The sequence below is a fragment of the Ochotona curzoniae genome, unplaced genomic scaffold (genome assembly GCF_017591425.1).
Source record: "Ochotona curzoniae isolate NIBS_2020 unplaced genomic scaffold, NIBS_Ocur_1.0 scaffold_1037, whole genome shotgun sequence".
NCBI classification, from domain to species: domain Eukaryota; kingdom Metazoa; phylum Chordata; class Mammalia; order Lagomorpha; family Ochotonidae; genus Ochotona; species Ochotona curzoniae.
In genome coordinates this window covers 2227672-2255099 of record NW_024467083.1, presented here as the reverse complement: position 1 = coordinate 2255099, position 27428 = coordinate 2227672, and the positions used below count along the sequence as shown (strand labels likewise).

Genomic DNA, 27428 nt, shown 5'->3' with positions numbered 1-27428 from the left:
TAACATTCTACTTTCACAGGGAAGCTAAGAGGCACAAAACCACCCCTGCAACCTGGGTATGAGAAGTAAACACAGGTAAAAAATTGATATAGTCAAGCTACTTCTAGAACTTAAGCTATTTTATTTGCCATTATATAAATTGAATCTGTATTTTATACAAGTTACTTTAATAATAGCAAAGATTACCGAAAACTATTGAATCTGAGGGATTCACTGCCGAAGTGCAGATTTACCTGGTACATCTGAGAGATGAAAACACTGAACAAAAGCTTCCATTTTCTAGCAATTCATTACCAGAAGCAAATTGTATATGTTTTCAAATATGTGACAGGTAAAAAAAAAAAATTACTAGCCTTTATTGTAAATGAACAAAACAAGGTCCCACTCAAGATTTCTCCATTTTTTTCTCAGAGTGAAACATTTGAGGAATTTTACAAACCTTCTCATGAAAGTATTTTAACTTATACACAACATACATATGCACAAACATCTATTCTAACCTTTGTATTTTTACAGTGGTACCATCTCAGAGATCATTAACATGCAGGAGACATTCATAATTGGTTTTCTCAACAGTAGCATAATATACAAGTCAAATGCAAAACTTAAATATTAAATTCAATTGGAAGCCATCTCAGCTCAGGACTTTAGCTCACATATTCTAGGTTAATGTTTTAATGTTGGTGAAATGGATCATGTAAAAAAACTGGTAAACAGAGTTAGTCCATTACCAAAGGTACTTGGTGATAGTTCCCAGGTGATGGAAACATGGAGTATAAGAAATAGGAAGCAGGTAGCTGTTCACATCCAGTTGAGGAAAGAATGACACCCAGGGCATTTTGTAACAGTTATGAAAGCATTTCATAAACAGCGTTTTCCTAATACAAATAACTTGTCTGCTATCCCACCAGTCTGTCTTTTCAGATTCTAATGCAATGTACAGTTAAGACAGAGTGGATTCACAGATTCTGAGGCTTTTTGTAAGGATGGGGATCATAGGATCAGCTGTGTATCTTGCAGAAAGATGGTAAACTACAACTAATCATGCAGACACAGGGGCACTGGCTTCTTTCCAAGTAAATATATAGTCAGGTGTCACTGCAAACCCTTTAGCAAAATTCCTTGTTACCAGTGTTGATCATAATAAATAGGGAGGGTAAGTGGAAAAGAAAGATGAAGTTCTTTGTGTGGCGAGGACAATGTTAAGAGACTATTAAGATGGAAATCGAATTTTATTAAAAACAGGTGAACTAATGTCAATTCCAGAGAACAATGGTTTATTTTCATGATCCAGTAGTATGCGATATTTTAAACAAGTAAAACTTGAGTCACAAAACATGTGAGGAACAAAAAACAAATATTTTCACTACCCAACAAAAATGTTGTAGGAATAAATAACCACAGCCACACACAGCATGTCTACTGGAGCTGTGACAGCACTGTGATCCTGAGAAGCTCCCCTGACCCTGTGTGAAATCAATGTTCAGTGAGAGTAAATACTGGGGAACAACTGCACCAAGGCTGAAGAGTGAAAATATATTTCCTGTGTACAAAACAGATGTGTCCTGATGCAGGCCATACCTTTACAGGCATACAAACACTTAGGTTCTGAAACTAAAATGGAGAATTTGGTTTTCTTTTAAATGTTACAACTAAGGAAACAGAACTCTCCTTGATTATAACTAATGAATAAAAATGACTGTGATCCTAGAATTAGCCTACAACTTTTTGTAGTTCTGGAAAACATACTCAATGCATAGAAAACGAAGTTACCCTTTGTATACATGGGTATCTGTGTATCTCTCTGTTCATCCCTGTGTATGTTTTTGGGGTGATGCAAATAAAATGGATTAACACCACTACTGGCATAAGCTATAAACTTTGTTTTTTCATAACTTCCTTTTTATTATTTTTTTTGGAAAATGCATACACATTATTAGAAATGTCAACTAAAGTCTTACAATTTTACAAACTCCATTTTCTTCATTACCAAAGGAAAATGGATACTAGTAAAATAAAGACCCACCCTGACAGTGCAGGAAAGGTGGTATTAACACCACCATTTTCTTTGTCAAGTGGTGTATTCTCACTGTTCAACGTTTTCAGTACTATGTTGCTTCTAAAGCTACCTAAATACTGGTGAACAATATTTAGATAAGAAATTCAAAACCCACAGCATCATTAGTAATGTAATTTACACCAATGACCATATTCTAGTGTGTTGGAAAACAGCTCCTAATATTCAATATTGATTCTGCCAGTAAATTGCTCCCACAAATTTATGCAGGTGATAAGGGAAATTCAGCCACTGATCTTTGCAGTTGAAAAGGACCAGTGACTTGCTCTGGAAAAATTCTAGTTTGTCAAGTGGTAACAAACTTGAATTTTATTTTTAAAACTCTTTCCCTATATGGGAAGATGGATTTTTTTCATACAAATTTGGCTAACTATGTGGCTGAAAACACTTTTTTTTTTGTATCATGTACACATCCCAAACCAAAGATAATTTTATCCAACACTGGAATCAGTACATATAATTGTATAGTGAAACATGAAAATAATCATCAACTCACATTAAAGAAATGGAAAAAACAATAACAAAACAGCTCTATATAGTCAGGATCTATTTTTTGATGTTCTAGAATAAAGTTTCATCAGTTATGACTAGTTCCCTGAGAACTCAACTGTTCTGACTGAAGGCAAATTTTGGTAAAAAGTTTATTTTTATACAGTTTCTCCCCATTCAGTACAAACAATAATGTGTTTGGCAGCTTTTGGTGGTCATTTTTTAAAATAGCTACTACTATTCAAATTTTATTTGACGTGAATCATTCTTTGCCTAAACTTTAGTGGTGTGTGGAAGAAGAGGTGAGCTACATTTGTTATACTTCAAAGAACAATTTCATCTTCCTGGAACAAAGTGAGAGAAAAAAAACAAAACAAAACCACACACCACATTTCCACATTTCCAGTACTCTCTATCTGTAGTGTTTTCCAGTTTGGTATAGATGCAGCTAATAGCTTATTCCAGAGTTGCATCCACAAAGAGGTGGCAATCAAATGCCTGGAGCCATTACAGGAAAGCATATTGAAAATGCACATTTCCCAAATGTGAGTTGGTGGGTTTTACTCATTTAACAATATGCATAATAATAAAAGGTCAAACACACAGCTCTTTATAATAAGGAACCAAAGTGTATTCCACAAGAGATGGATAAAGTCATGAGATGAATTTCAGTTAACTGCATCTAGTTCTTTGTGGGCTTTGAAAATTCCTACAAGACACAGAATAGAAGCTGAGTGCTTTACAACAGAATCACACCTAGAGAGCATGCGGATGGAGGGAAAAAAGTGTTTCACTTCAATGCTTGCTAAACTTCTACAAGTATTTTAAAATTAATTCTGAAAGCCAAGTCTGTACCTGTCTCCTCCATCACAGTTTTTGTGAATAATTAGGAATTGTACCCGTACAGTTGCATAACAGTTAGGGAAGAGAGAGGTAGATGATAAGCCATTCTCTCACAAGGAAACTCCCAAATACTTCATGGGATGAAACACAAGGCTTTTGTTGTCCAAATGCAATGAGCTGCAGAGTGATGAAACATTTGGAACAGAATGTACACAAACATGAGAATCATAGACAACCAAAACTAAGAACACCAATATGCCTATGGTCTTACTACCTTACAAAAATCATTTTTACAGATGTTGAATCCAAAACTAACCATAGAAATGTTTAACATTTAATATCAAAGTTCTTCACAAATCAAAAAAGGCTTCGATGATAAGTATGAAGACCTTTTCAAGAAAACATTGATTTCCAGGATGCCTGAGAACACATGTTAATTAGGAGCCCTGCTTCTCTTCAAATCCAAGCCCCAAGGCGGGCATTTCTCTCAGGGGTCATTGTTGTTATAGAGAAAATTAGATCAAGCAAGACTCAAGCAGGCTGGGAAAGGAAGTTAAAATTAAGCCAAAAAGGAGTTCTGCCAAGCATAATACATTCTTTAAAAAAAAAAAAAGGGAAGAATTAAATCAAAGAAGTATACATCAAGGAAATTTATGTTGAGGATTTCATGGTCTTGATGATAAGTATGAAAACAGGAAGTCAGTTAAAATAATTGTGCAAATCAGTCATGCAGACTGAGGGAGGAAAAGGAAATAATACCTGTGCAGTCTTCATGGTAAAAATATGAAGATAATAAGTCAGTAATATCATGCCCCTCCCCCCAGTTTCACCCTTGATGTATACTTCTTACAACAATTTAATAAGTTAAATTTCAATTATTAACAAAATTTCCGTTCAGTGTCAACACCTTTAAAGCAGGGCTAGACACTGAGTTGCTTTAATGTGACTCATGCTTGCCACTCATCACAATCACCACTCAGTTTTCTTTATTACACAGGATATTTTCCTTCTCACACACAGCCTGAAGGCTGACTTTCCAACATGGTTCTGAGACTTGGGTGACTTGTGTTTAGATCAGCATTTATCTAAACACGTCTGCAGACGTTCGGTAACAGGGAGAGGAAGAGTATTCAGTAAATTCTCTTCGACAATCAGACAGCTTCGCTTCAGGGACTGACAGCCTTCGAGTTCAGGAGGAAGCGTCTCCAGGTAATTACCAATGAGTTCCAGATGTGTCAGGTGTGTCAGCTCGCCCACAAGTGGGGACAAGTTCATGAGGCTATTTTTCCCCAAAAGTAAACACTGAAGTTTTTTGCACTGAAATAGTCCATCTGGTAGCATTTCAATCTGAAAGAGGGAAAAAAAAGCCTATGATAATACATTTGTTCATGTACACTGTTCGCTATTTTGTCCACAGATAAATCTGGATGTTTACAGAGATACATGTGACAGCAATGATAAATCTGAAATAGATGAAAAAGACAAAAGGAAAATAAAGATAGGCAAATCACAAGGAATCGGACAATGTGGCAACCAAGAGCATTTAAATCCTTGTTGTATATGGTAGGCCATAAACTTGAATGTAAACATTGCCAATAGATCTATGGAAAACACAATTATTTACATTCATATTGTCCCTAAATAGAAAACAAAGTGGTAACCCAGAAATATCAGAGCTATCGTTGCCCTTACTCAAAGTTTCTTTCAAGTGGCCTCCTAACAAACTAAATAAAAAAAAAAGAAAGAAAAAGAAAAAAAAATTTACTAAGTAATTAGCATCCTTAAAATATTTGGGGACCAAACAGGACTGTGTCAATACACTTTTTTCATAGCATCGGCTAATCATTTCTTTTTCTTTCTTTCTTTAAAAAACAGTCCCTATGGGAGCAAAGACAGGAAAGGTATGATAATACAACTTCACTTTCCTCTACACAAACAAATATCTGAGTATTTACCCTATTTCCTGCTCTCTGGCATAGCTTCAATTAATATCATAAAAGGTTAATTATATAACAGAGAGGTACGATTTAAAATATGATAAGTAGCTTGTAAATTAGGATAACTCCTTGCCTTCCTCAATTTGACTGCTTGCCTACATGGCATGTTGTATGTGTATTCCTAAGGGAGCCACAGTGTGCATGTGAATAAGGTTCACTGGGGAAAGGCCAGCAGGGAAGGTGAGCATATAAAACCCCTTCCAATCACTGGGGGTGAGTGAGGCCTGAACACAGGTAGATTACCACTCCCATCTGATCATCATCTTCCATTGGCTAGGGGCAGGAGGCAGTCCTATGAAATAATGTAGGCTCCTTGTTTCCAGAAAGTGCCTTTTTACAGAGAAGAGGTACTTGGGCTTGGGCTTGGCCTGCATCTTCAGATGGCCTAACACAGACATACTGAGCTAGCTTTGCTTAGAGGATGAGTTCCTAGGACTACACAGAACTTTTTGTCCTCATAAAAATAAATACCATTTATGCAACTGTCTCTTGGTAGCCACAGCGTACCAATTCTAGGACTCTCCATCCCCAGATAAGAAAATCCTCATATTGAAGATGTCAAGTCCTCATACAAAATCACATGGTCTGCATATATCCTATGCACATCCTCCCATATACTTTTTTCATTTGATTAGTTGTATTACATAATGCAATGTAAGTGCTACGTAAATAACTTGTATTGGGTATGGAATAATGACAGGAAAAATATATGTTCAGTATAAATGCAATTTTTTTCCAGAATATTTTCAAATTACAGTTGGTTGAATCCACATATGGAGAACCCATGGATATTCAGAGCTGTATGTAAGCAAAGAAAAATGATCAAGTTGTACTAAAAATGCTCATTGTATTAGAAACTTCCCTCTTATACCTCATCTACACAGACATTCAAGGTTAGATATCCTTGAAAATATCAAATAATCACCATGGTTAAGATAAACATTCAATGTCAATCTTTATATCAAAATATAAGCAGGGAAAATATTTTTATTTCATGCCTTAAGAGTAGACTGAATGTGTACATAAATATAGGGGATGATTACAAAATTGATGGAAATGTGTACTATGAAAATGTATATATTTTGGAAAAATTTTAGCATCAAAACAGACTCACACTAACTTGTTATACTATGTCTGAGCAAGATTTAGTTTGAGGCACAAAGCAAGGAAAGGTATCAGTTTGAAAAAAGCCCCTGTTAACAACTATGAATTTTGTTATAAAAGCTCTTGCCACCAGTGTGGGAGATCTGGATGAAACTCCTGATTGCTAGCTAATGACTGACTCAGCCCTGGCTGCCATAGCCTTCCAGAGAGTAAATAGTACATGGAAGACTGCTTTTAAATAAGTATTATTTTTAGATCTATTTTTACTTAAAAGGCAGAGTTACAGAGAAGGAGAAGAAAAAGAGGAGGAGGAGGGAGACAGAGAGCGCAAGCGAGCAATGATGTTTCCATCTGTTGGTTCACTCCCCAAATGGCCACAATAGCTACAGCTGTGCCAGTCTGAAGCCAGGAGCTTCTTCCAGGTACAGTGTTGCAAGGACTTGATGCATCTCCTGCTGCTTTCCTAGGCCATAAGCATGGAGCTGGACTGGAAGTAGAGAGGCCAGGATGTGATCCAGCACCCAAATGTGATCTGGTGCCACAGCTTAAAACTTAGCCTGCTGTGTGGTATGATGCTGCCTACCCCCAAATAAATTGTTAAAAAAAGATAATGCATAAGATGAAGTCCACAGCAGAAGGCCATCCATATCAACTTGAGGAAAAAAGTTAAGCTTCTTAATGTGCTAATTAAAGGGTGCTGATGATTAACAAGAACAATAGCCAACCCCATGGACATCGCAGCTGTTTCAGCTTATACAATTCCAACTGTTCTGCTCACAAGTGCCCAAACTGCTACACCTAGATCAACTGCAGACAACAGCATAAATTTCCACACAAATTTTAAACACATGGGATCAAGTTTACGAAGGATTACCACAGACAAGAAAACATGCACTCAGTATAAGAGGCTAAAAGACAAAGCAGAGTAATGGCTGCCCAAGTGATGGAAGCAAGAGCAAAGTTAAGAGCAAAGATCAAGGCAACAGTCTTTGGGGATGTTCAATTCAAAGCATTTTGCTTATCGATCTTCTGGGGGAACCCAGAACACTGACTTCTTAGCAGAGTATTTTGGGAAAGACAGCCAGAGTGTCAGCAGTAAAGCATGTTGGAAAGCTTCCCAGCTAGTCCTTCTCAAGCATGACAATGCCCTGCTCCATCCTCTCATCCAACCAGGACAATCTGGTGAGAATTCTGAAGGGAAATCATCACATTTTTTACTTCGCAGTCTTGAATTTACTCTAATCTTGAAATAATCTTTGGAGGGAACACAAAAAGGCTAAATTCTCAGGACCCTCAGTTTTTCAGGGATGGACTCAGTAGCTGACACCATCATTTACAAAAGACTACTTGATCTTCATGAAGCTGATGTTGGGAAATAAAGGTCTATTTTTATTGTGTAACTCCAATTTCCATGTACTTTCTTAAGTTACTGGCTCAACTTCCACATTGAGACTTGAGGTAAAAAGGTGAAACAGAAGAAATATAATCCATTTCTTTTAATTTGATTTGAAAGGTAAAATGATAAAGAGGAAGGAAAAACAGAGGATTGATTTTCCATCATGTGCTGTAGTTTCTAAATGCCCACCCCAACCAGGTATGGCCAGGCCTAGGAGACAAGAGTGGTATTTGGGTTGTCCATGTGGATGGCAGAGACCCAGATAGTTGAGCTATCATCCACTCTCTCCCAGGGTGCACATTAGCAAGAAGCTGGATTAGAACAGAGGTGGGAAATAAATACAGGTGGTCCTCACTACATGTAAGCATTCCAAGTGGTAGCTTAACCTGCGTGCCACAATGCCTGCCTTCTCTTTTTAAAGCAATCCCTTATCTGCAGTTCAGAAGTAGGGCCAATGCCTACTAGTAATGGGCAGGAAGAAATAAGTCATTTGCAGTGTGTGCTAAGGGTTCAGAGTGCCTGCTGGGGTCTAAGTAATTACTTAGCCAAATTGGCTGAAAATGAAGCAGTATGGCTTATCTGTATTCAGTAAACATGTACTCAATGCCTTGGTGCCAGGACCCCAGCTGGGTGCTGGGTATAAAGTACTAAGAAAGCAGATGGTTTCTAAGAGCAAATGCAGGAACCGGCATTGTGGCATAATGGTTAAAGCTACCATCTCAATGTTGGCATTCCATATAGGTGCTAGTTCCTGTCCCAGCTGTTCCACCTCCAATCCAGCTTCCCACTAATAGCCTGGGACAAGCAGCCGATGATGGCCCAAGTGCTTAGGCCCCGCCACCCACATGAGAGATCTGAAAGAAACTCGTGGTTCTGGTTTCAGCCTGGCCCAGCACTTGTCATTAAGACCATCTAGGGAGTAAATCCATAAATGGGAGATATCTCTTTCTTTCCTTTTATCTCTGTAAATTTGACTTTCAAACAGGTAAATAAATCTTGAGAAAGTTTTCATGCAGGTGATCATGGACCTTTGGGTCAGAACAATACTTGTGTGTACTGGATGTGTAGCAGCATTCTTGGTCTGTTCCCTCCAATTGCCTGGGTCATTTCCCTCCTCAAAAGCCTAACAGTGCAAATATCTACTAAGGAATGTCATTAGTGCAGAAGAGGGGGCAAAATCATCCTCAATTGAGATGTCCTAGTATACTTGAAGAGAAGCAATCATGTGGATAGCCTGTCATGGGTGAAATGAGGAAGAGTGTCCTAACCCGAGCTGTTCCGAGAATCTCACATACCCTTCCTTCAGTCAACTTCAGGTGCCCAATGAACATGTTCCTCACTTGGACTGGCTGTCTATTAGTTGATTACCCTGATGCCACCAGCCTTATTCTCCAGCCTGGCTATCAGTACTATCAGTTGTCTATCAATCCTCTCTTAAAATCTCTGAATTTGTGATTTGAGTGGACTTCTCAGTCTTCAACAGAGAAGAGGGATTTTAGCAGGCAGTATAGTGATCTCTGGGATTGGCTCCTGCAGGGGGAGGCTGTTAGACTTTCAAAAAGGGCAGCATCTGGTGATTATCCCTCTCTTGTGCCCAATCCTTCTTGGAGGTTTTTTAAAATATCATTGTCCAGCTAGGGTGCAGGATCTTCCTGGGTTTATTCTAATTTAATTTTCTTAAAGAAACCTAGGGAACTTTGTTAGAGACTCAAGATTTTCCATCCAGGTTGCAATCATATCCTGGTAAATCTACTTACCCCCTTAAATTAGTTTGCCTTAAAGCTTATGAGAGTGCTAAAATGAGGTCTTGAAATTTTATAAATCTTAGGTAATAGACCTGGCGTGATGGCCTAGTGGTTAAAGTCCTTGCCTTGCATGCATTGGGATCCCATATGGGTGCTGGTTCATATTCCAGCTGCTCTATTTCCCTTCTAGCTCCTTGATTGTGGCCTGGAAGGACAGTGGGGGATGGCCCAAGGCCTTGGGACCTTGTGCCTGTGTAGGAGATACAGAGGAGGCTCCTGGATTCTGGCTTCAGATCTCTGGCTGTTGCAGCCAGCTGGGGAGTGAACCAGTGGACCGAAGATCTTTCTCTCTGTAGATCTGACTTTCCAATAAAAATTTTTAAATCCTAAAAAAAAAAAAAAAAAAAGGAAAGGGCTGATGCCATAGTGTAGTAGGCTAAACTTCCATCTTTGGTGCCACATCAATATGGGTACTGGTTTGAGTTTCAGATGCTCCATTTCCCATCCAGCTTCCTGCTTAAGGATGGCTCAAGTTCTTGGACCCCTGCGTCCATGTGGTAGACTCAGAGGAAGCTCCTGGCTTAGGATTGGTTCAGCTATGGCCATTGCGGCCTTTTGTGATAGTGAACCAGTTGAAGGAAGAGTTCTTTGTATTTCCTGTCTGTAACTCTGCCTTTCAAATAAAAAATAAATTTTTTAAATAAAGGAAGACTTTATACTTTGGGAGATGATTAACTTCATATACAGATGCTTTTTATAAACTATATTTCAAATATGTACATAATACATTATAAAATAAAAAAAACAGGCACATTATCATTATGTATGGCCACTAAATGTTTTTTAACAAGATTGACTGGAGCCCTCACAATAGAATGGTTCTCTTTCCATGCCTATGATGGATATTGATCATTAAATAACCCACTGCTCCCTAGAGACTTGGATCTTCAGAATCCATCTGTCAAATTTCCTTTTCTCTTAGCAATTACATATTTTATATCCAGAATATGCTAATCACCCAAAGAGTCCTCATTTCAAGAGACAAAGCTGAAGATTTCTTACCCTAAATAGTGATAAAAGGATACGCTCACACATGTAGAAGCAAAGGTGTAGGCACATACACTGAAGTGCTTTGTAAGACTTGAACAAATCTAGGTAAGTAATTTCTCACCATCACAATCAGTGACATCACGATCTAGTGATCTCTGGACATTGGGATGCAAATAGATCTTGCTCTTTCTCTCCTTCCTTTCACATTATCAATATACTCCACTGCTTAACACATGTGGGCACTGCCTCTAAGTAGCAGTGTAAGAAGCAGTAGGAGTCAACTCTATGAGTCCCAAGACAGCTCCATACCAGAAAGCTTCAGACCTCCGGAAAGTCACTTCCCAGACTATTAGCAGGGAGCTGGATGGGAAGTGGAGCAGCTGGGACATCAACCAGCACTCTTTCAGGATGCTAACACCACAGGTGGAGGATTACCATGTCCTGCCACTGTGCTGGCCCCAGTATCTTCCCTTATGAAAGAGAGCACTTATTCAACAAAGGATGTTATTACCATTTCAATCTATTCTTTCAAGCACAGTCAATAACTTGGTGTCAAAATTATCCATGGTCTCAAGGTTTCATTGTATCAACCCAACAAAGCATTAACTTGCGCATACATTTAAACATGGTCATTTAGCCACTATTTAATCAGCCACAACTCTCAAAAATGCATGTAGTTGTGATTTACTTGGGTATATAATTTTGGTGGAAGCAAAACTTTTTAAAGGAATTATATTTGCGTTACATACTTAACAGGGGGACAAGGTATGACCCTCCAACTTTTTGGTATTTCTTTATCATTCATGATTTCGAAAATTAAGTCTGACGATTAATGTCAATTGGCTAGTACTATGCACTAGTATAAAATAGGTATGACAAAAGTAATAATACATTATTTAGTGGGGTATTAGGAAGCAGTGATGAGAACACTCCAAGTAAGGTTAGTTCCATTTCTTGTCAGACCTAATTGCTGAGTTCCACCTCTCTCATTCCCATACAGCCATCACCATGACATTTTTTTTTCCCTCCCCCTTCACATTTTAGCCTAGGAAACTACTCATTTATTTTGTTTTCTCTTGTTTCAGTGAAGCTAACTTTTCCTCAGCTTGGCTTTACTGTTGCAAATTATGGTTCATTTTTAAGCATGGATGCTGGCAAAAGCTTTGGAGAAACCCAAGTGTTTCATTACAGTGCCAGGCCTTTCATTTTGAATTTTCTTTCTAGAAACTCATGTGGAGTTCAATTCTTTTTAATGCATTATAAAAATGTTTTATGAATAATTCATAATCTCAGAAGTTTGAAACAAAAAGTTATTCTTTTATGGGAGATTTGGAAAGTTGAAAAATTTTCTCTATGTACTTAAAAACATTCCAGAAACAAAAAGCAAGCTCCACCATAACCAATTAGTTTAAAATACTTTGAATGTGTGGTGTTTATGTAGAGAATGAGAGAAAAAGAATAAAGGGGACATTTGTTGAGCAACTATTACACGCCAGGAACCATGCCAGATACTTCTACACTTTTTCATAAAATCTCCATGACAACTTGTAAGTTAGAGTAAAAACTGATACCCAGTCTTTTGGTAATTTGTTCAAGACCACATGGGCTTGGGTTTGGCTCAGAGAATGCTTTGTATGATTTCAAATGCATTCTCTTTCTCTACATTACAAATTGCAAGCATAGCAAATACTGTAAAGAGCTGGCCAAGTAAAGAGAATGAATTTACTTACATTGTTGTTGGTCACAGCAAAGTACTGCAAATTACTCAGATACTGGATTTCTTCTGGAATGAAGGTCAGGTGGTTATAGCTTAGATCCAAATACTGCAGTTTGGTGCATAGAAAAAGCTGCAAGGGCAGATTCTCAATATTATTATGATCCAAAGAGAGTTGCTCGAGGTTAGATAATGCCCCAATCTGGGCAGGAATATAAGCAATGTTATTGTGCCACAACTTCAAGCAGGACAGATTCTGAAGATGTTGGAAGCTAATGATCTCCTCCACTGTCTTCAGGTTATTTTCCTTGAGGTCTAGCTCATGCAAATTGTTCAGGCTGAAAATGGAGTGTGGAATGCGTTCCAAGTCACAGCCGATCAGTTCGAGGCTCTTCAGGTTGACCATCTTTTTAAGGTTGTTCAACACCACCAGTTTGCATCCCTCATTGTCAAGGGACAACTTCTGCAGTGAAGGCAGGAGGTCTGTAATGACTTGGGGGATCCGGGACAGGCTGCTCTTCAAGTAGAGCGTCCTCAGGTTCTTCAAGTCCTGAAAGCCCTCCAACTGTGTGGTACTCAACTGCTCAGGGAGCACACAGCCTGACAGGTAAAGTTCCTTGAGATTCTTCAAGTGAAATACCCAGCGGGGGATTTTTCCCATTTCTGTAAATTTCAGGCGGAGGATTTTTAAGTTTTCTTCTAGAAAGGCCAGTGCAGGATGGTCCACCAGCAAGGATGAGTGGTAGACACGAAGCTCATTGAGGTTGACCAGCTGTGAGATGGCAGAGGGGAGCTTGACCTCTGGGATGAGCTCAAGGGTCAGCACTTCCATTTCTGTTAACTCAAAGACATTGTCCGGGAGGCCGCTGAGCATAAAGAGCCGTAGCTCTATCTTGTCCTGGGAATTCTTCACCAGCTTACTTTTCAGCTTCTCTACTGTCCACTCGTTGTTCAGGTTAATCTGTTTCAGTTTGTTCTCGCTGACCTCGGACAGGAATATGGAGAAACGTTTGGAGTAAAGTGGGTCATACTGATCTGCCAGGTGCAGGATGAAGGCAAAGTCATTTTGCACGTCAGGGATATCGCTGTAGTTGCTTTTCTCTCTCAATGCCTCAAAGGAATATTGCTTTAGCGAACTCCTCAACATCCACCACAAGCTATAGGAGGAGGTGAGGCCATAGAGAATAACCAAAATGACATAAAAGGAAGCCAGGACCTTAAAAATCTCTGCCAAGGAGTAGACACACTGATAGCGCTTGTATCCTGTAAAAGCCTGCACGTCAATGGAACAGTCAATTTCAAGAGTGATATAGGTTAAAAAGTATGGAACATAAGTTATGATGAGGACAAACAGAATGACCTTGACTATTATCTGTTTCAGGTATACCCTATAAATGATGTCCTTCTGCTCCACATGCATGCGAAATCTCTTCACTTTCTCAAAGATGGCTTTGGCCTGTTCGCCCTCCTTCTTGTCCAGCACACTGGAAGTGGGGCTTTCTATGCCTGGGGACTCCAGCCCTGGCTGTGGGTAGGGCAATGACTGCTTGCTGGAGTCAACGTCGGCAGAACCCCCTGAGGACGATTGTAAAGTCTTAGACTTGGAGAGTTTTCGGGGTCTCACTGACTGTTCAGCCACTGTTTCAGACAGGGCACGGGTGGTCCACGGAGAGTCGAAGCACTTGTGAAGGATGGCCACGAAATGCTCCAGTCGGGAACTGGTACTGGGGTAGTGAAGCCAAAAGTTGCTGCAGGCTGCAAAGATGAGCGTGTGCAGGAGCACCAGGTAGGGGAAGAACTTTGCAAACCAATGGAGTTGTTTCTCATAACAAACAGCATCAATGTAGGAATACTGCTGTCGGTGGAGATCATTCTGGATTCGGAGGGGCAGTGGAAGTGACATCTGGGGGCTAGACGACATGTTCTTGCTGGCTTTCAGTATGTCCCAAGGCACGGCACAGTGATTGTCAAATTCCATTTTGCATGGAAGACAGCACAGAACCCTGCTCTGTGTAAGCTGGAGAGCTCCGGCCAGCACTGCCACCAGCAGCATGATCAGGGTGATGTAGTACCAGAACACGTCCCACCATGGTTTTAAGATGTGGTAAGATGACTGGGCATCTGCTAAACACTTCAGCTCTGTTAGGGTAATCATGACTTCCTCTTGTACATATACAGAATCTGCCAAGAGAAAAATAGAAGAAACATCACTGAATCAAGGACAAATAAGGGTTGAATGCTTATACTTGTACAGACAGACTCTACCCAAGCAGGATTTAGCTCATAGACACACTGAGGAAGATGGGCTTTCAAGGGGTCTTATGGTGGTGGCCTCTGGGAACTCCAGGCCATTCCAACTCTGTGCTATAAAGTTGCTTAGATGGCAGATCATTCAGCAATAAGTTGCATTTATACAGGTTTAGTGCTTGAGGCAATTACCCGGTTAAACTCTTGGATCTTAGCTCTAGGCTAGCCTACCGAAACCAGGAGCGATTAACTCATTGGAAAATTTTATCTCTGTGTTACTGATTTCTAACAGTCATATTTTCTAGCCTCTAGAAGGTCCAAATAAGTTCCCTTCCATGTCTTGTTCCACATTTAGAGCATCGGTTATCCTAGGAGCTGTTTCAACCACAAGGAGCTTTACAGAATTATCCTTTAGGCATACAAAGATCTACTGGTTCTGAAACCAAAACAGTCACTGAATTCATTATCTATTCTTGCCTCTGAACTTTGTTACTTCAGTGCATGTGCATTTAGAAGTGGGGAAATAACAATAATGGCTTAAAAAGAGGAAAAAAAATAAATAAAATGAAAGAGAGGGAAAAAAAAACACTTGTGAAAATATTCCTACCATGGGAAAACCATCTTGTACCTTAATGTTGTGATAATCAGTATATAATATAAAGTACATAGTATAATATATATAAAGTATATTATATACTGTATTTCTCAATTATTTGTGTCTTTAGAAAAACAATACTGAAAGTTAGACAAAACTCAGAGTTTCTATGCTTACACATACAATTGTTCAATAAATTATTAGTCATAAAAATACAGACCACCTATATTTGGCAAATAATAAGATGAAAGTTAATATTTTGGAGGCTAGCTAAGCCTACTGCGGTGGTGTTGGCATCCCATTTGGGTACTGATTGGAGTCCTGGAGGCTCTACTTCCAGTCCAGCTCCCTGCGTACAGCCTGAGGAGGCAGCAAGTGGCCTGGGAAGGCCCATGCCCTTGGACCCTGCACCTACATGGGAGATCTGTAAGAAATTCCTGTCTTCTGGCTTCGCACCAGCCCAGCTCTGGTCATTGCGGCCTTTGGGGGAATGAACCAATGGTTGTAAGAAGTCTCTGTTTCTCTCTTTTACCTTTTCTGCCTCTCTTCTTTCTGTAACTCTACCATTCAAATAAAAATTAATCAAATCTTTAAAAAAGGAAATATCTTGGATCTTATAAATCATCTGCTAAGAGTAAGAGCACAACTTATGGTAGCATGGTCATCCTTTACTGATAGTCTAGCTCACCACACCAAGGCTTCCTTCTGGACTATCCTGATTGGGAAGTTCTATTCTTTTGGACACCCCGCCACTGGCAGCATCCAAAGAGAGCCTATTTTGCTTCTAATAGTCCTCCATTTGGAGACTGATATCCTGCTTTGAGTCCCAGGGTTCTATCTCAGTTAACAAGTTTCTTCTCTTGCTGATTATGCTCAGCACATTACTGATGTGCGAACTCTATGCCATCATAATCTCTCAAGTGTAATGGCATTCTATATTGTGATAAGTGATTTTAATGGCTGGACTGGAGCACTGCTTTCTGCCCATGTCCACTTTATAAGGATTCACCTTCCTTCTCAGCCTTGTGGTTTGATTATCTAACTCTTCAGGATTTTCTGCCATTACTCTAGTGTAGTGGATCTATTTCTAACTTTCAATTCCTCCCATTCTGCCTTGCCCTCACTGTGGTTAACCATAATTGTGTGTCAAGGCAAGACAAAAACCAAAAAACACAAGGATTACATGAGACAAATAGAAATTCCTAGACTTAGACCGAAAAAGACAATAAACATGTAGTAGTAGCATAGGTTAAGGGTAGTATGGCAGAAAACACTGGTGAATGAAAGAACATGGATTTTTTTTTTCAACAGAAATCAGGGTTTATTATTGATCAGATTAAAAAGCATAGATTAGCAGAGGCTACACGAGTGGAGGGCTCGCACTTGTCCAAGGGACCATGGTTGGGGATGTATTTGAGCCTATATCTGCTAGGGATGAGCCACTTCTCAGCCACCGTGTCTTTGAATTCACCTGCATTGAATTTAGTAAAGCCCCAATTCTTTGAGATGTGGATCTTCCAGTAACCAGGGAACCTGACGTTGGCCCTGTGTAGGGCCTTAACCACACCTTGTTCTGCAGCTTGGTGCAGAAGGACATGATGACTCAGCCAATGTGAACCCTGGCTACTGTGCCTTGAGGCTCTCCCAAAGCACCCTGCATAACTGGGGAGCCTAGATGAGGAACAGCATGAGGTTAGATGCAGGAATGGCCACTTTAAAGGACTGTCTCCAAGGTCCCTTAGGGCAAGCCATACAAGCAACAGGTTGCATACACTATCAAGGAAGCTGCTGTCTGCACACCAGGAGATTTTGGTTATTACAGTTAACCATGTTATACCTATAATGCTACAGTAGTGATCATATCACTTGACCTTATTAATAGGTTGAAGCAGTCAAAGGGGCAGCAGTCTTTTTGTGTATGCCTATTGAGATTACATCTCAGATTCAACATGAAGCTAAAGACAAATGGGCAACAAAATAATCAGGATCTATCAACTATAAAGCAAGAAATTGATGGTATTCAGGTAAGTCAAATTATGACCAGTATGGGTTGACAGTTCATCTTCATATTTTTGTACAAGTACTCATGGATGAAAGAATATATGAATTTATTCCAAAGACAGAAATAGGTAGGTGGACATTTTAGAATATCATATTTTGATTCGGTCTGCAGGTGGATCATCATACACCTAATTGCTCTGTGAAACAGTTCAGCTCCCTATGACTAGTAAAATTTGAATAAACTTCCTGTAGTGGACAGAGAATCATTCTCTCTGAAGGATCTTCTGGGGTTCTGTCTGTCCTCTCAAAGTTTTCAAGAGTTTAATTCCTGTAAAGTATATAACTGAAATAGTGGAGGAAAGAAAACACAAGCAGTTCTAACAATGGTAAGGGTATTTAGAAAGAGAGTCAAATGTATTTAACAAAGGATACAGGGAGACGTTCACTTAAATAATGCACTTTACATTTTTATACTTACTATAATGAAAAAACTGACAAATCAGTCAGCTATACTTCAATCAGGAGGTCGGCATCTTTTGAAGTTTCTTAGACACACCATCATCTCTGTGGTTATCTTCATTCTACAAGAAAGCATAAATATCTTGAAGCAGCTACATCCATCTATATATCTTCAGGTAGATTTTCCTAAGTCAGTTGACTTTCATACTGGGGCACATTCTGATCAAGCTATGCCTGTATTTAGGATTCTATCCAAACCCATTAGGCCATACTAATTCCCTTAATTTTCTTTCAATTATAAATAAGGTTCTATAGAAACTCAGATGCAACATATTTAAAAATTCTGCATGTACAACACTTGTTTTTTTCCAAGTAGTTTACATACGTTAATTTCTCTCAGCCCTCAGACACAGATGGTCTTATTTGCATTTATCAGCTAGCTCATCAAACCTTGTGATTTCTACATCCTTATTTAAAACCACACATCACTAAGAACTTAGCACTATTAAAATTCAGTCCATTGATTCATTAGGAAAAGTTATAAATTAATACACTTTTTCAGATACAACTCAAATTACTGTGAAATTCCCTGAAATAAGATTTATATTATATTTTTAATTTGAAGAGTAATAAAAGCCATTCTCAGATCATACTTTAATTATTTTTCATGGATGAATTACATTATATTATATTATACATTATATTATATTAAGCTTAAATTGTGAGAAAATTCTGAATCTGAAATTTAGTGACTACATATCCTCAAAAAAGTTCCTGGGATGGTTTTCATTGCTCTGAAAAAAAAAAAACAATCTTGGTTTTTTTCGTTTTTTTGAGGGCATGTTTGTAATTTGCTTTGGCCTTATTCACCCATAGTAAAGCCTGCTTTATAATTAATTACCACCTAATATCCAGTCATTTTATAAGTGAAACATGTAGATAGCCTGGATGTGTACTGGCTATACAGATGACATCACTGGAGACTTCCTTTGAAGAGTTCCTTGTCAGTAAACAGAGCAGTCAAAATACATGAATCATCTAATATCTGTTTTTCCACTTTCAAAGCATACAATATTTACATTTATTTGTTTTGTACTTAGATCAATCCACTGAGATTGTTTTGCTTTTTTTGTATTACAAAAATGGAAAATAACACAATCTCACATGGCAAAAATGAAAAGAAAGTTACAACTAGAATGTAGGTCCTAACACTAAATCCCATGGTCCCAGTCAATCCACGGAATTACACCATAGTCCTGGTTCTCTTCAATCAAGAAAAAGCTGTTCAACTCTCTTTCCCAATTCATCCTGACATCTGCATTATAACTGGGTTCCCCTGTAATCTTTTGAAAAACACAAAGGCAAATGTAGTTTTCTGAAATGTCTTCAGTTGCATATATGTAATCTACTTTCTCAGCTAAACTATTTTTCTATTCAATGTTTTCTCCTAAGACTTGATATTTAGTAAATAACATCTGCATTTAAGAATATCTGAAAATTGGGCCTGGCGGTGTGGCCTAGTAGCTAAAGTCCTCGCCTTGAATGCACCGGGATCCCATATGAGCACAGGTTTTAGTCCTGGCAGCTCCACTTCCCATTCAGCTCCCTGCTTGTGGCCTGGGAAAGCAGTCGAGGACAGCCCAAAGCCATGGGACCTTGCACCCGCATGGGAGACATGGAGGAAGTTCCTGGCTCCTGGCTCTGGATTGGCTCAGCTCCAGCCGTTGCAGTAGCTTTTTTTAAAAAAAGATTTATTTTATTTTCATTACAAAGTCACATATACAGAGAGGAGGAGAGACAGAGAGGAAGATCTTTCGTCCGATGATTCACTCCCCAAGTGAGCGCAATGGCCGATACTACGCCGATCCAAAGCCAGGAGCCTCTTCCGGGTCTCCCACACGGGTGCAAGGTCCCAAGGCTTTGGGCCATTCTCGACTGCTTTCCCGGGCCACAGGCAGGGAGCTGGATGGGAAGTGGGGCTGCCGGGATTAGAACCGGTGCCCATATGGGATCCCGGGCATGCAAGGCGAGGACCTTAACCACTGCGCCACTGCACCAGGCCCGAAAATAAAATAAATCTTTTAAAAAAAATCTGAAAAGTCAGAAGCATTTCTACATATCAGATGCCAATTTTTCTCACTGACATGCTTCACTGGAGTTAGGGCATGACTCATTTGTCATTGGGCCCTTTAATACTGCTTATGGGTGTAGATTCCCCTCCCCCAGACTACCTTTTAGCAAATAATGAAAGCCAATTCAAATGAGATCTACATTTCTTATACACAAATGCTTCAAATTAGTTCAAAGAAATCATAATTTTATGGTCCTATTATCATTCTTTTAGTTTTTAAACCTCATCATAAAGTCATAAAAGCTCTTCAAAGCACAAGAATTCATTTGACACTCCCATTCAAAAGTCTCCAAGGCTGGAAAAACAACACTCAAGTTAGGCATCCTTATTTCCCAGTATTTGCTTTGAAAGTATGTCCAAAATAACCAATGAGAAAATAAACAATGACGAGCTGCTGGTATTTGGAGCCATTATACAATGAGAACCGAATCCTGTCCCAATGATCTCTGTCTCTGATCCCAGGCAAACAACTCCAAGCGGAGACTGTTAACTCTGTACAAAATACAGACATTATTCCGCCAATTTTTATTTATAAACTGACACGTAACAATTGTATACGTTTATGGGATGCAATATACTATTTGGCTAGATGGATGTGCAACATAACGTTCCAATTAGGGCAAACATATCTATCTGCTCAAACACTTAAAATTTTTTTTTGAAATATACAGTACATTATTTTTATCTATAGTCACACTAAAGTGCAACAGAACACCAAAACTGCTCACTTCTATGACTTGATAACCATTCATAACCATTCTCTAAATGTTCCCCAGTTGCTAGTCCTTATCCTCTCACCCTCTGATAACCTCCATTCTGCTCTTAACCATCTACGAGATGTACTTTAGAATGAGATCATGTGGTGGTCCATTATGCTTGGCTTAAATTTACTTCATAAAATGAGTTCTAGGTCTATCCATGTTGTCATAAATGACAGGATTTCATCCCTTTTAATGTCTGGTTAGTGTTTCACCGTGAATACAGACCACATTTTTTCTTTATTCACCACTGATAAATACTTAGGTAGTTTGTATTTCTTGACTAATTTGAATAGTGCTACTATAAATGTCACAGTAAAGATGCCTCCTTAACACACCAATGTCATTTTTCTTTGTATATAGACCTATGAGAGATTGCTGGATCATACAGTAGCTCCACTATTAAGATATATATTTTAATTTTTATTGGAAAGGCATATCCTACATTAAGAAGGATAGACAGATGTTCCATCTGCTGGTTCACTTCCCAAGTGGCTGCAACAGCTGGAGCTAAGCTGATCCAACACCAGGAGCCAGGAGCTTCTTCCAGTTCTCCCACATGGGTGCAGAGTCCCAAGGCTTTGGGCCATCCTTGACTGCTTTGCCAGGCCATAAGTAGGAGGCTTGAAGGGAAGTGGAACAGCCAATACACAAACAAGCACCCATATGGGATCCCAAGCATGCAAGGCAAAGATTTAGCCACTAGCTAAATCTTAGCTACTGTGTGGGGCACAGCATAATGATATTTAAATAACGGTACAGATAAACTTAGTTACAGTCTAGGGACCTAGAGAGAAACTACAATCTGTGTAGTAGAGTATTTCATATTAATTTCCATGAAAATCACCAAGAGAAGGTTCCCACCTTCAAAGTTTACCATTCAATAGACCTATCCTATTCTAACCAATTCTTGTTGGTTCAAGGATCACTTTTTGAAAATATATAAAATACATAAATATTTACTTATTTATTTGAACGTCAAGGTTATGGAACGAGAGAGGGAGAGCTGGAGATATCTTCCATCTGCTGATTTACTCCCTGAACAGGAACAACCCTTGGGGCTGGGTTTAGGCCAAAGCCAGAAGCTTAGAACTCCATCCTGTCCTCCCACATGGGTGGATAAGGCCCAAGCAGTTAACCCAACTTCTCTGCTTTCCTAGGTGCACTGACAAGGAGCTGGATCAGAAGTGGAACAGCCGGAGTCACATCAGCATCACAAAGCAATGTTGCAGCCTGTTGTACCATAAAGCCCACTCCAGACAACTTTTTGAGAATTGTAAATCTAAGACAGAAATTCTCAAATGTGGCAATTAGAATAATCCATGACACTTTGAAAAGAAACCAAAATACAAGCCTGTTCACACAGATAAATGTAACTGGTTTAGGTAAAGCCAAACAAATTTTTGTTTATCTTGGTTCAAATCTCCCCAGGATGGGTAAGCTCTTAAAACAGTTCTGCAATTACCATTCTGGGAAAAGTGGCTATCATTTAAGTCTTCTTTGAAGTTGCAAAATACATGAGGGCAGCTCGTTCCCCCTTAGACCAAAAAGTAATGCAGTCACTACCATCTATACATGGATCCTTCCATAGATTCAAATATAAGAGGAAGTGAAACAGTAATTCATTGAGCTACAGAGATTTGCAGGATGGATTAGAGAAGAATAGCAGAATAGCAGAGAAGTTATTTCAATCATGCAATGAGACACAATAAGAGTACAGGGTCCCAAAGCTTTGGGCCGTCCTCTCCTGCTTTCCCGGGCCACAGGCAGGGAGCTGGAAGGGAAGTGGGGCTGGCCGGGATAGAACCAGCGCCCATATGGGATCCTGGGCGTGCAAGGCGAGGACCTTAACCACTGTGCCACCGCGTCGGGCCCAAGAGTACATTTTAACGTACTTGAAAAGAAAGCAGAGTGAAATAGCAACTAAAAATTAAAATTTTATAGCATGGGCCTAGTGGTTAAAGTCCTCACCTTGCACACACACATCCCATATATGCGTTGATTTGTGTCTCAGCTGCCCTGCTTCCCAACCAGCTTTCTCCTTGTGGCCTGGGAAGGCAGTCAAGCACAGCCCAAGGCTTTGGGATCCTGGTTCTGTTTAAGCTCAGCTCCACCTGTTGCAGCCACTTGGGGAATGAATCAGTGGATGGAAGATCTTTCCGGAACTCCTTTCTCTCTGTAAATCTGCCTTTCCAATAAAATACATTTTTTTGAAAAAAATAAATCTTTAAAAAGAAATCCCTTTTTGTGTATTGAAACATACCTGTTACAGAATATAGGCTTTTAAGCATTCTGGAAGTATATGGAGCTGGCAATGGTGGCTGACCATGAATGTGGGATTACCAGGGCTACTTGCTTTCTATTATCAAGTTCCATATGCTTTTCAATTGTTTTTATATTGAAAACATATGACTGTGATCATCTGAAAAATGACAAACAAGAACTTCAGAAAGATCATTTTCACACTTTGAGGCTGCGATACTAAAACATCATCAAGTGAATGGCTCCTAAGTGACTGATTGTCTTTAGGGCTGGAAAGATCCCAATCTGTAGATCCAGCATGTGGAAGGATCTACAGGTTTTTAGTGGCCACTTGAGGAGTGAACCAGTGGACAGAAAATCTTTTTCTCTGTCTCTCCTCTCTGTAAATCTGCCTTTTCAATGAAAGTAAAATAAAACTTCAACGAATTCTATATCACTGGGCAACATCAGAAGGTCCATGGAGAAGCAGGAATCAAATGGATTCAGGTTTGGATCTTATGCTGTTACAGTATCCTACACAATTTCTACAACTTAGTGTGTGATAAAGAACAACATAAAAAATACAAGAGGCATAAAAATGCCCATATATTTAGGCAGAGAATACTCAAAGTAACGTGAGTCTTTCCCAGGAGAAGGTTAGACTCCAGCAGCATACCACTGAAGATTTTGATGAACTGTCCTACACACTGCAAAGCTTTAATAACTTAGCGAAAAATAGATTTTCATTTTTGAGATTCTGTGAGGTTCTATGACTGTGGTGTCGGGTGGTACAAAGACAGCTGGAAAGTCCAGAATGTCCTTGGTCATTAGGCCAGCAGTTGGTGCTAACTGCTGACTGGTAACAATTCCATCTGACTCCATGAGGCTCTTCTAGTTTCCCATTCCATGGTGGCAGAGTTCTCCTGTTCTTCCTCTTCCTCCTTTTCCTCCTATTCTTTGATTTTTATTTGAAACAAAGAGTTACAGAAAAGGGGAAACACATAGAGAAATCTTCCATCAGCCGGTTCACTCCTCATACAGCTGCAATGGCCAGGGCTTGGAGAGGTGGAAGCTCTGGGTCTCTCATGTGGATTTAAGGGCCCAACCTTCCACTATTTTTTCATCAGGTGCATTAGTAGGGAGCTGGATTTGAGGTGCAGCAGCCTTAAGTGCTAATCCACAATGCCAGCCCCAGGGCTGGGTTCCACGATGGTGATTATCAATACAAAATTGTAAGATGTACCTCTTTGAAGACATTGTTCTTGAAGACACACAGTGCCATATCCACTCAAAATCCATGGGTTAAAGGAGCCACAGGGACAGACTAGATTCAATGAGAGAGAAGGCAGATTCTACCACTGAATAGTAGGAGTAGCAAAGGATTTGTAGCCTTGCTTAACCCACTGCCATCTATTTTCTGGCCACGAGGGACTTATCTTTCCCCTACATGGAAAACACATTAAACTGCCTCTTAAGCCACTCCCAAATATCACCTCATTATAGCATGAAATTCAAGCTTGCAGTCTAGCATCATATATCTAAATCAGGACAAGGATGCTTGAATTTCTTGGAAGCCCTTCCATCTAGCTGAGTCAGTCGATCAGGGAGGCACTGCCTAAAATCTTTGTGCAGTTTTTGTGTCATGTCTTACAGTTTACCCCATCTTGATTTTTATCTCGAGATCAACTTCCAGTCCCAAAGCTCCAACTGGCAAGCAGGTGCTGTGGCCCAGCCTGACATGGCCTGCTCCCTGTCCTAGTACTCACTGGCAGGTGCTGTGGCCTAGCCTACTGACCCATACCTGTTCTCACCTGTGGGTGCTACAGCCTAGTCCAGCCTGGCCCGCTTCCCTGGGCAACCTGGAGCCCCACACTGCACAGTGGCACGTGGCATGCCTTGGTGCTGGAGTGGTATGTTTCAGCCCAGTGTCACCTGCCAATGAAGGCATGTTTCAAGCACACAAAAGCAGAAGCAGCATGGTGCTTGTGGAGCATAGCAATGTGGGTTTAAAAGGAGAGTCTCACACTGTGATCAGATGATGCAAATTAAGAAAGGCTGGAGATACCAGCCACTCAGAAGCTGCTGACCCACAGATGCACAGTGGTCATGGGTTTGTGAACCAATCATAGTTAAATGTCAGAGAAATCATTCCAGACATCTAAAACCTCAAGAGAAAGTTACTGAATTGAAATAAAGCAAATGCAAAAAATAAGCAAATTACAAGTTTCTTAGCAAATGAAAATGATGAACCAAATCTAAAAATTCAAGCTGTATCTAAATTTTTCTGACCTCTAATGAGTATTGTGTCACCTTTTCCTTTTTTTTCTGGAGGTTCTATAATACATTATATATTTGGTTTAGATAGTAACTGTCCTTTTATGCCAGAACAATTCAATTCTTAGGATTTCTACTAAACCATATTACTATAACACTACCACCAAACTATAAGCTGCCAGGGGTTTGAAATTCTTGGAGACAAAATATAAACATAAGGCAACTTCTGATCCTTCTTCTCTACCTTTTGTTGATTATAAAAGTATTTTACTGGCTATTCTACCCCCACAATAGCAAACCAAAATAAAGCAAGGCAAATCCACACCAGTACAGTCTCTTTTGTGTCATACAGGCTCTCATTCAAATGAGAAGAGAGTAGCAGACATCATCATTCCATCTGCTTCCACAGGCGACCTTCCTTTCACAAAGGCAGAATAACATTCACAATTTTATTTGTGGAATCACTATAGAAACCAGTGTCTACTCCTTATAATAAGAAAACTAAAGTTGAGAGGACTGCAAATGTTTTCTCTAGGATTATGACATAAAAGAACATGGGTTTACATACAAAGGTTGCATTTTGAAGCTTTATTTACTTTCATCTAAAAGGCAGATTTTACAGAAATAGAGAAGAGACAGGGAGAAAGTCTTCCATCAACTGGCTCATTCCCCAAATGGCTGCAAAAAGCCAGAGTAGTGCTGATTTGAAGCTGGGAGCCAGGAGCTTCTTCTAGGTCTCCCACATGGGAGCAAGATGAGCCTGATGCGCCAACACAATGGCCCCTCAAGGTTGAGGTCTGGCCTACTACACCATGTCATCCCACAAAGATCCTAACTTGAAAAGGATTAGTGAGTTGTCAGGGTTTTTTGTTTTGTTTTGTTTTGTTTTTTTAAGTTATCAGTATTGATTCTGGCAACCTGGCCTCATAACAGGCCATTTTAATAAAATAAATGCAAAGTTTCAAATATACTATAGAATACTTATTTCTGTTACAGTTTTTTATACTTAATACTGTTATTATTTTTAAAAGATTTATTTATTTTTATTGGAAAGTTAGATATACAGAGACAAAGGAGACAGAGGGGAAGATCTTCCATCTGCTGATTCACTCCCCAACTGGAAGCTGAGCCGACGGAAGCTTCTTCTGGGTCTCCCTTGCGGGCTGTCCTCCACTGCTGTCCCAGGCCTCCAGCAAGGAGCTGGATGGCAAGTAGAGCTGCCAGGATTAGAACCAGTGCCCATACGGGATCCTGGTGCTTGCAAGGCAAGCTCTTTAGCCACTATGCTGCCATACCAGGCCCACTTATTGTTGTTATTATCATTTTATGATACAGTTGCATAGGCCCTAGGACTTCCCTTTCCCCCACCCTTTGAAACTCCCTCCCCTACACCCCAACGCCACTGAGTTACTCTATATTATTACTATAGTATAGTTCTTCAAAAACAGTAGTATGTCCGTCTTTGTGGGCATGGACAATGGTAGAGAGCCTAGCATTCTATTGTCAAAAAATAGTTAACAATTTCATTGGGAGTTCATTCAGTGTCTACATAGTAGAATAATGGATGGTGAGTGTTACCGAAAGACTATCCTATTGTAATAATATGGAGGAAAATAGTAGCGAGGAGGAGGGAGGGAGGGGGTGGAAGGGGAAATCCCTGAGCCCACAGAGCTGCAGCATGACAAATTTTTAAAAAAATAAAAACACTTTTGCCTTAAAAAAATTGTCAACTCAATAAATTAGCATGGAAATATGGATATATCCAAGAACTCAAAGGATCTTCCCCTGCCTCTGTTAAAAGGGCTTCCTGATGAGCCACTGTCCTCACCACTGATTGACCTGGAACACATGTACAGAAATGGCTGACACCTCACAGACGGAGTATGTGTAACAACTGGACTGTTTAATACAAATCCATCACTCATCACATCAAAGTCCAAAGCCCGGCTGCAGATCTAACTTATGATTAACCTTCCAGTTACAAAATAATAAGGATGTGAAGGACTTGTTTATTTCTAAATTGTTGATTTAAGGAAAATGTGGCCATCTTTTTCTTAGAGACTTAGCAAACTGATCCTATTTAGTAAAAATGTTGCCTTAAACAAAAACAATATAAACATGGACTCAATACCTCAGACACATTTATTCCTTGGATTTTTTTAATGTTAAAGATGACCAACATGAAACATAGATACACATTTTCCTATATAGAAAACCCACAAAAGGCAGGAAGATGACATTTTACTAAAGTGTCTACAGATATAAATTTGTGTTTAACTGGTTTCAAAACATTAGGTTTTACTCAAA

At 39.5% G+C, this 27428-nt stretch overlaps 1 protein-coding gene and 1 pseudogene across 3 annotated transcripts in view; both read right to left on the bottom strand.

Moving 5' to 3' along the window:
- Positions 1 to 1211: 1211 nt before the first annotated feature.
- Positions 1212 to 27428, bottom strand: part of LRRC8B (leucine rich repeat containing 8 VRAC subunit B) — a 43289-nt gene continuing 17072 nt past the window's right edge. Inside the window, exons 3-6 of one of the 3 annotated variants that reach the window (XM_040999200.1) lie at positions 17737 to 17839; positions 12432 to 14596; positions 4451 to 4756; positions 2388 to 2398 (exon numbers count right to left, since the gene is read on the bottom strand). In XM_040999200.1, the coding sequence (XP_040855134.1) occupies positions 4484 to 4756; positions 12432 to 14570 (2412 nt within the window). In that variant the 5' untranslated portion in view covers positions 14571 to 14596; positions 17737 to 17839 and the 3' untranslated portion in view covers positions 2388 to 2398; positions 4451 to 4483. Of the gene's footprint in view, positions 4757 to 12431; positions 14597 to 17736; positions 17901 to 27428 lie in introns of those variants that run through there. The other 2 variants (XM_040999198.1, XM_040999199.1) reach the window with 2 other exon arrangements.
- On the bottom strand, positions 16978 to 17146 carry LOC121168910 (annotated as a pseudogene).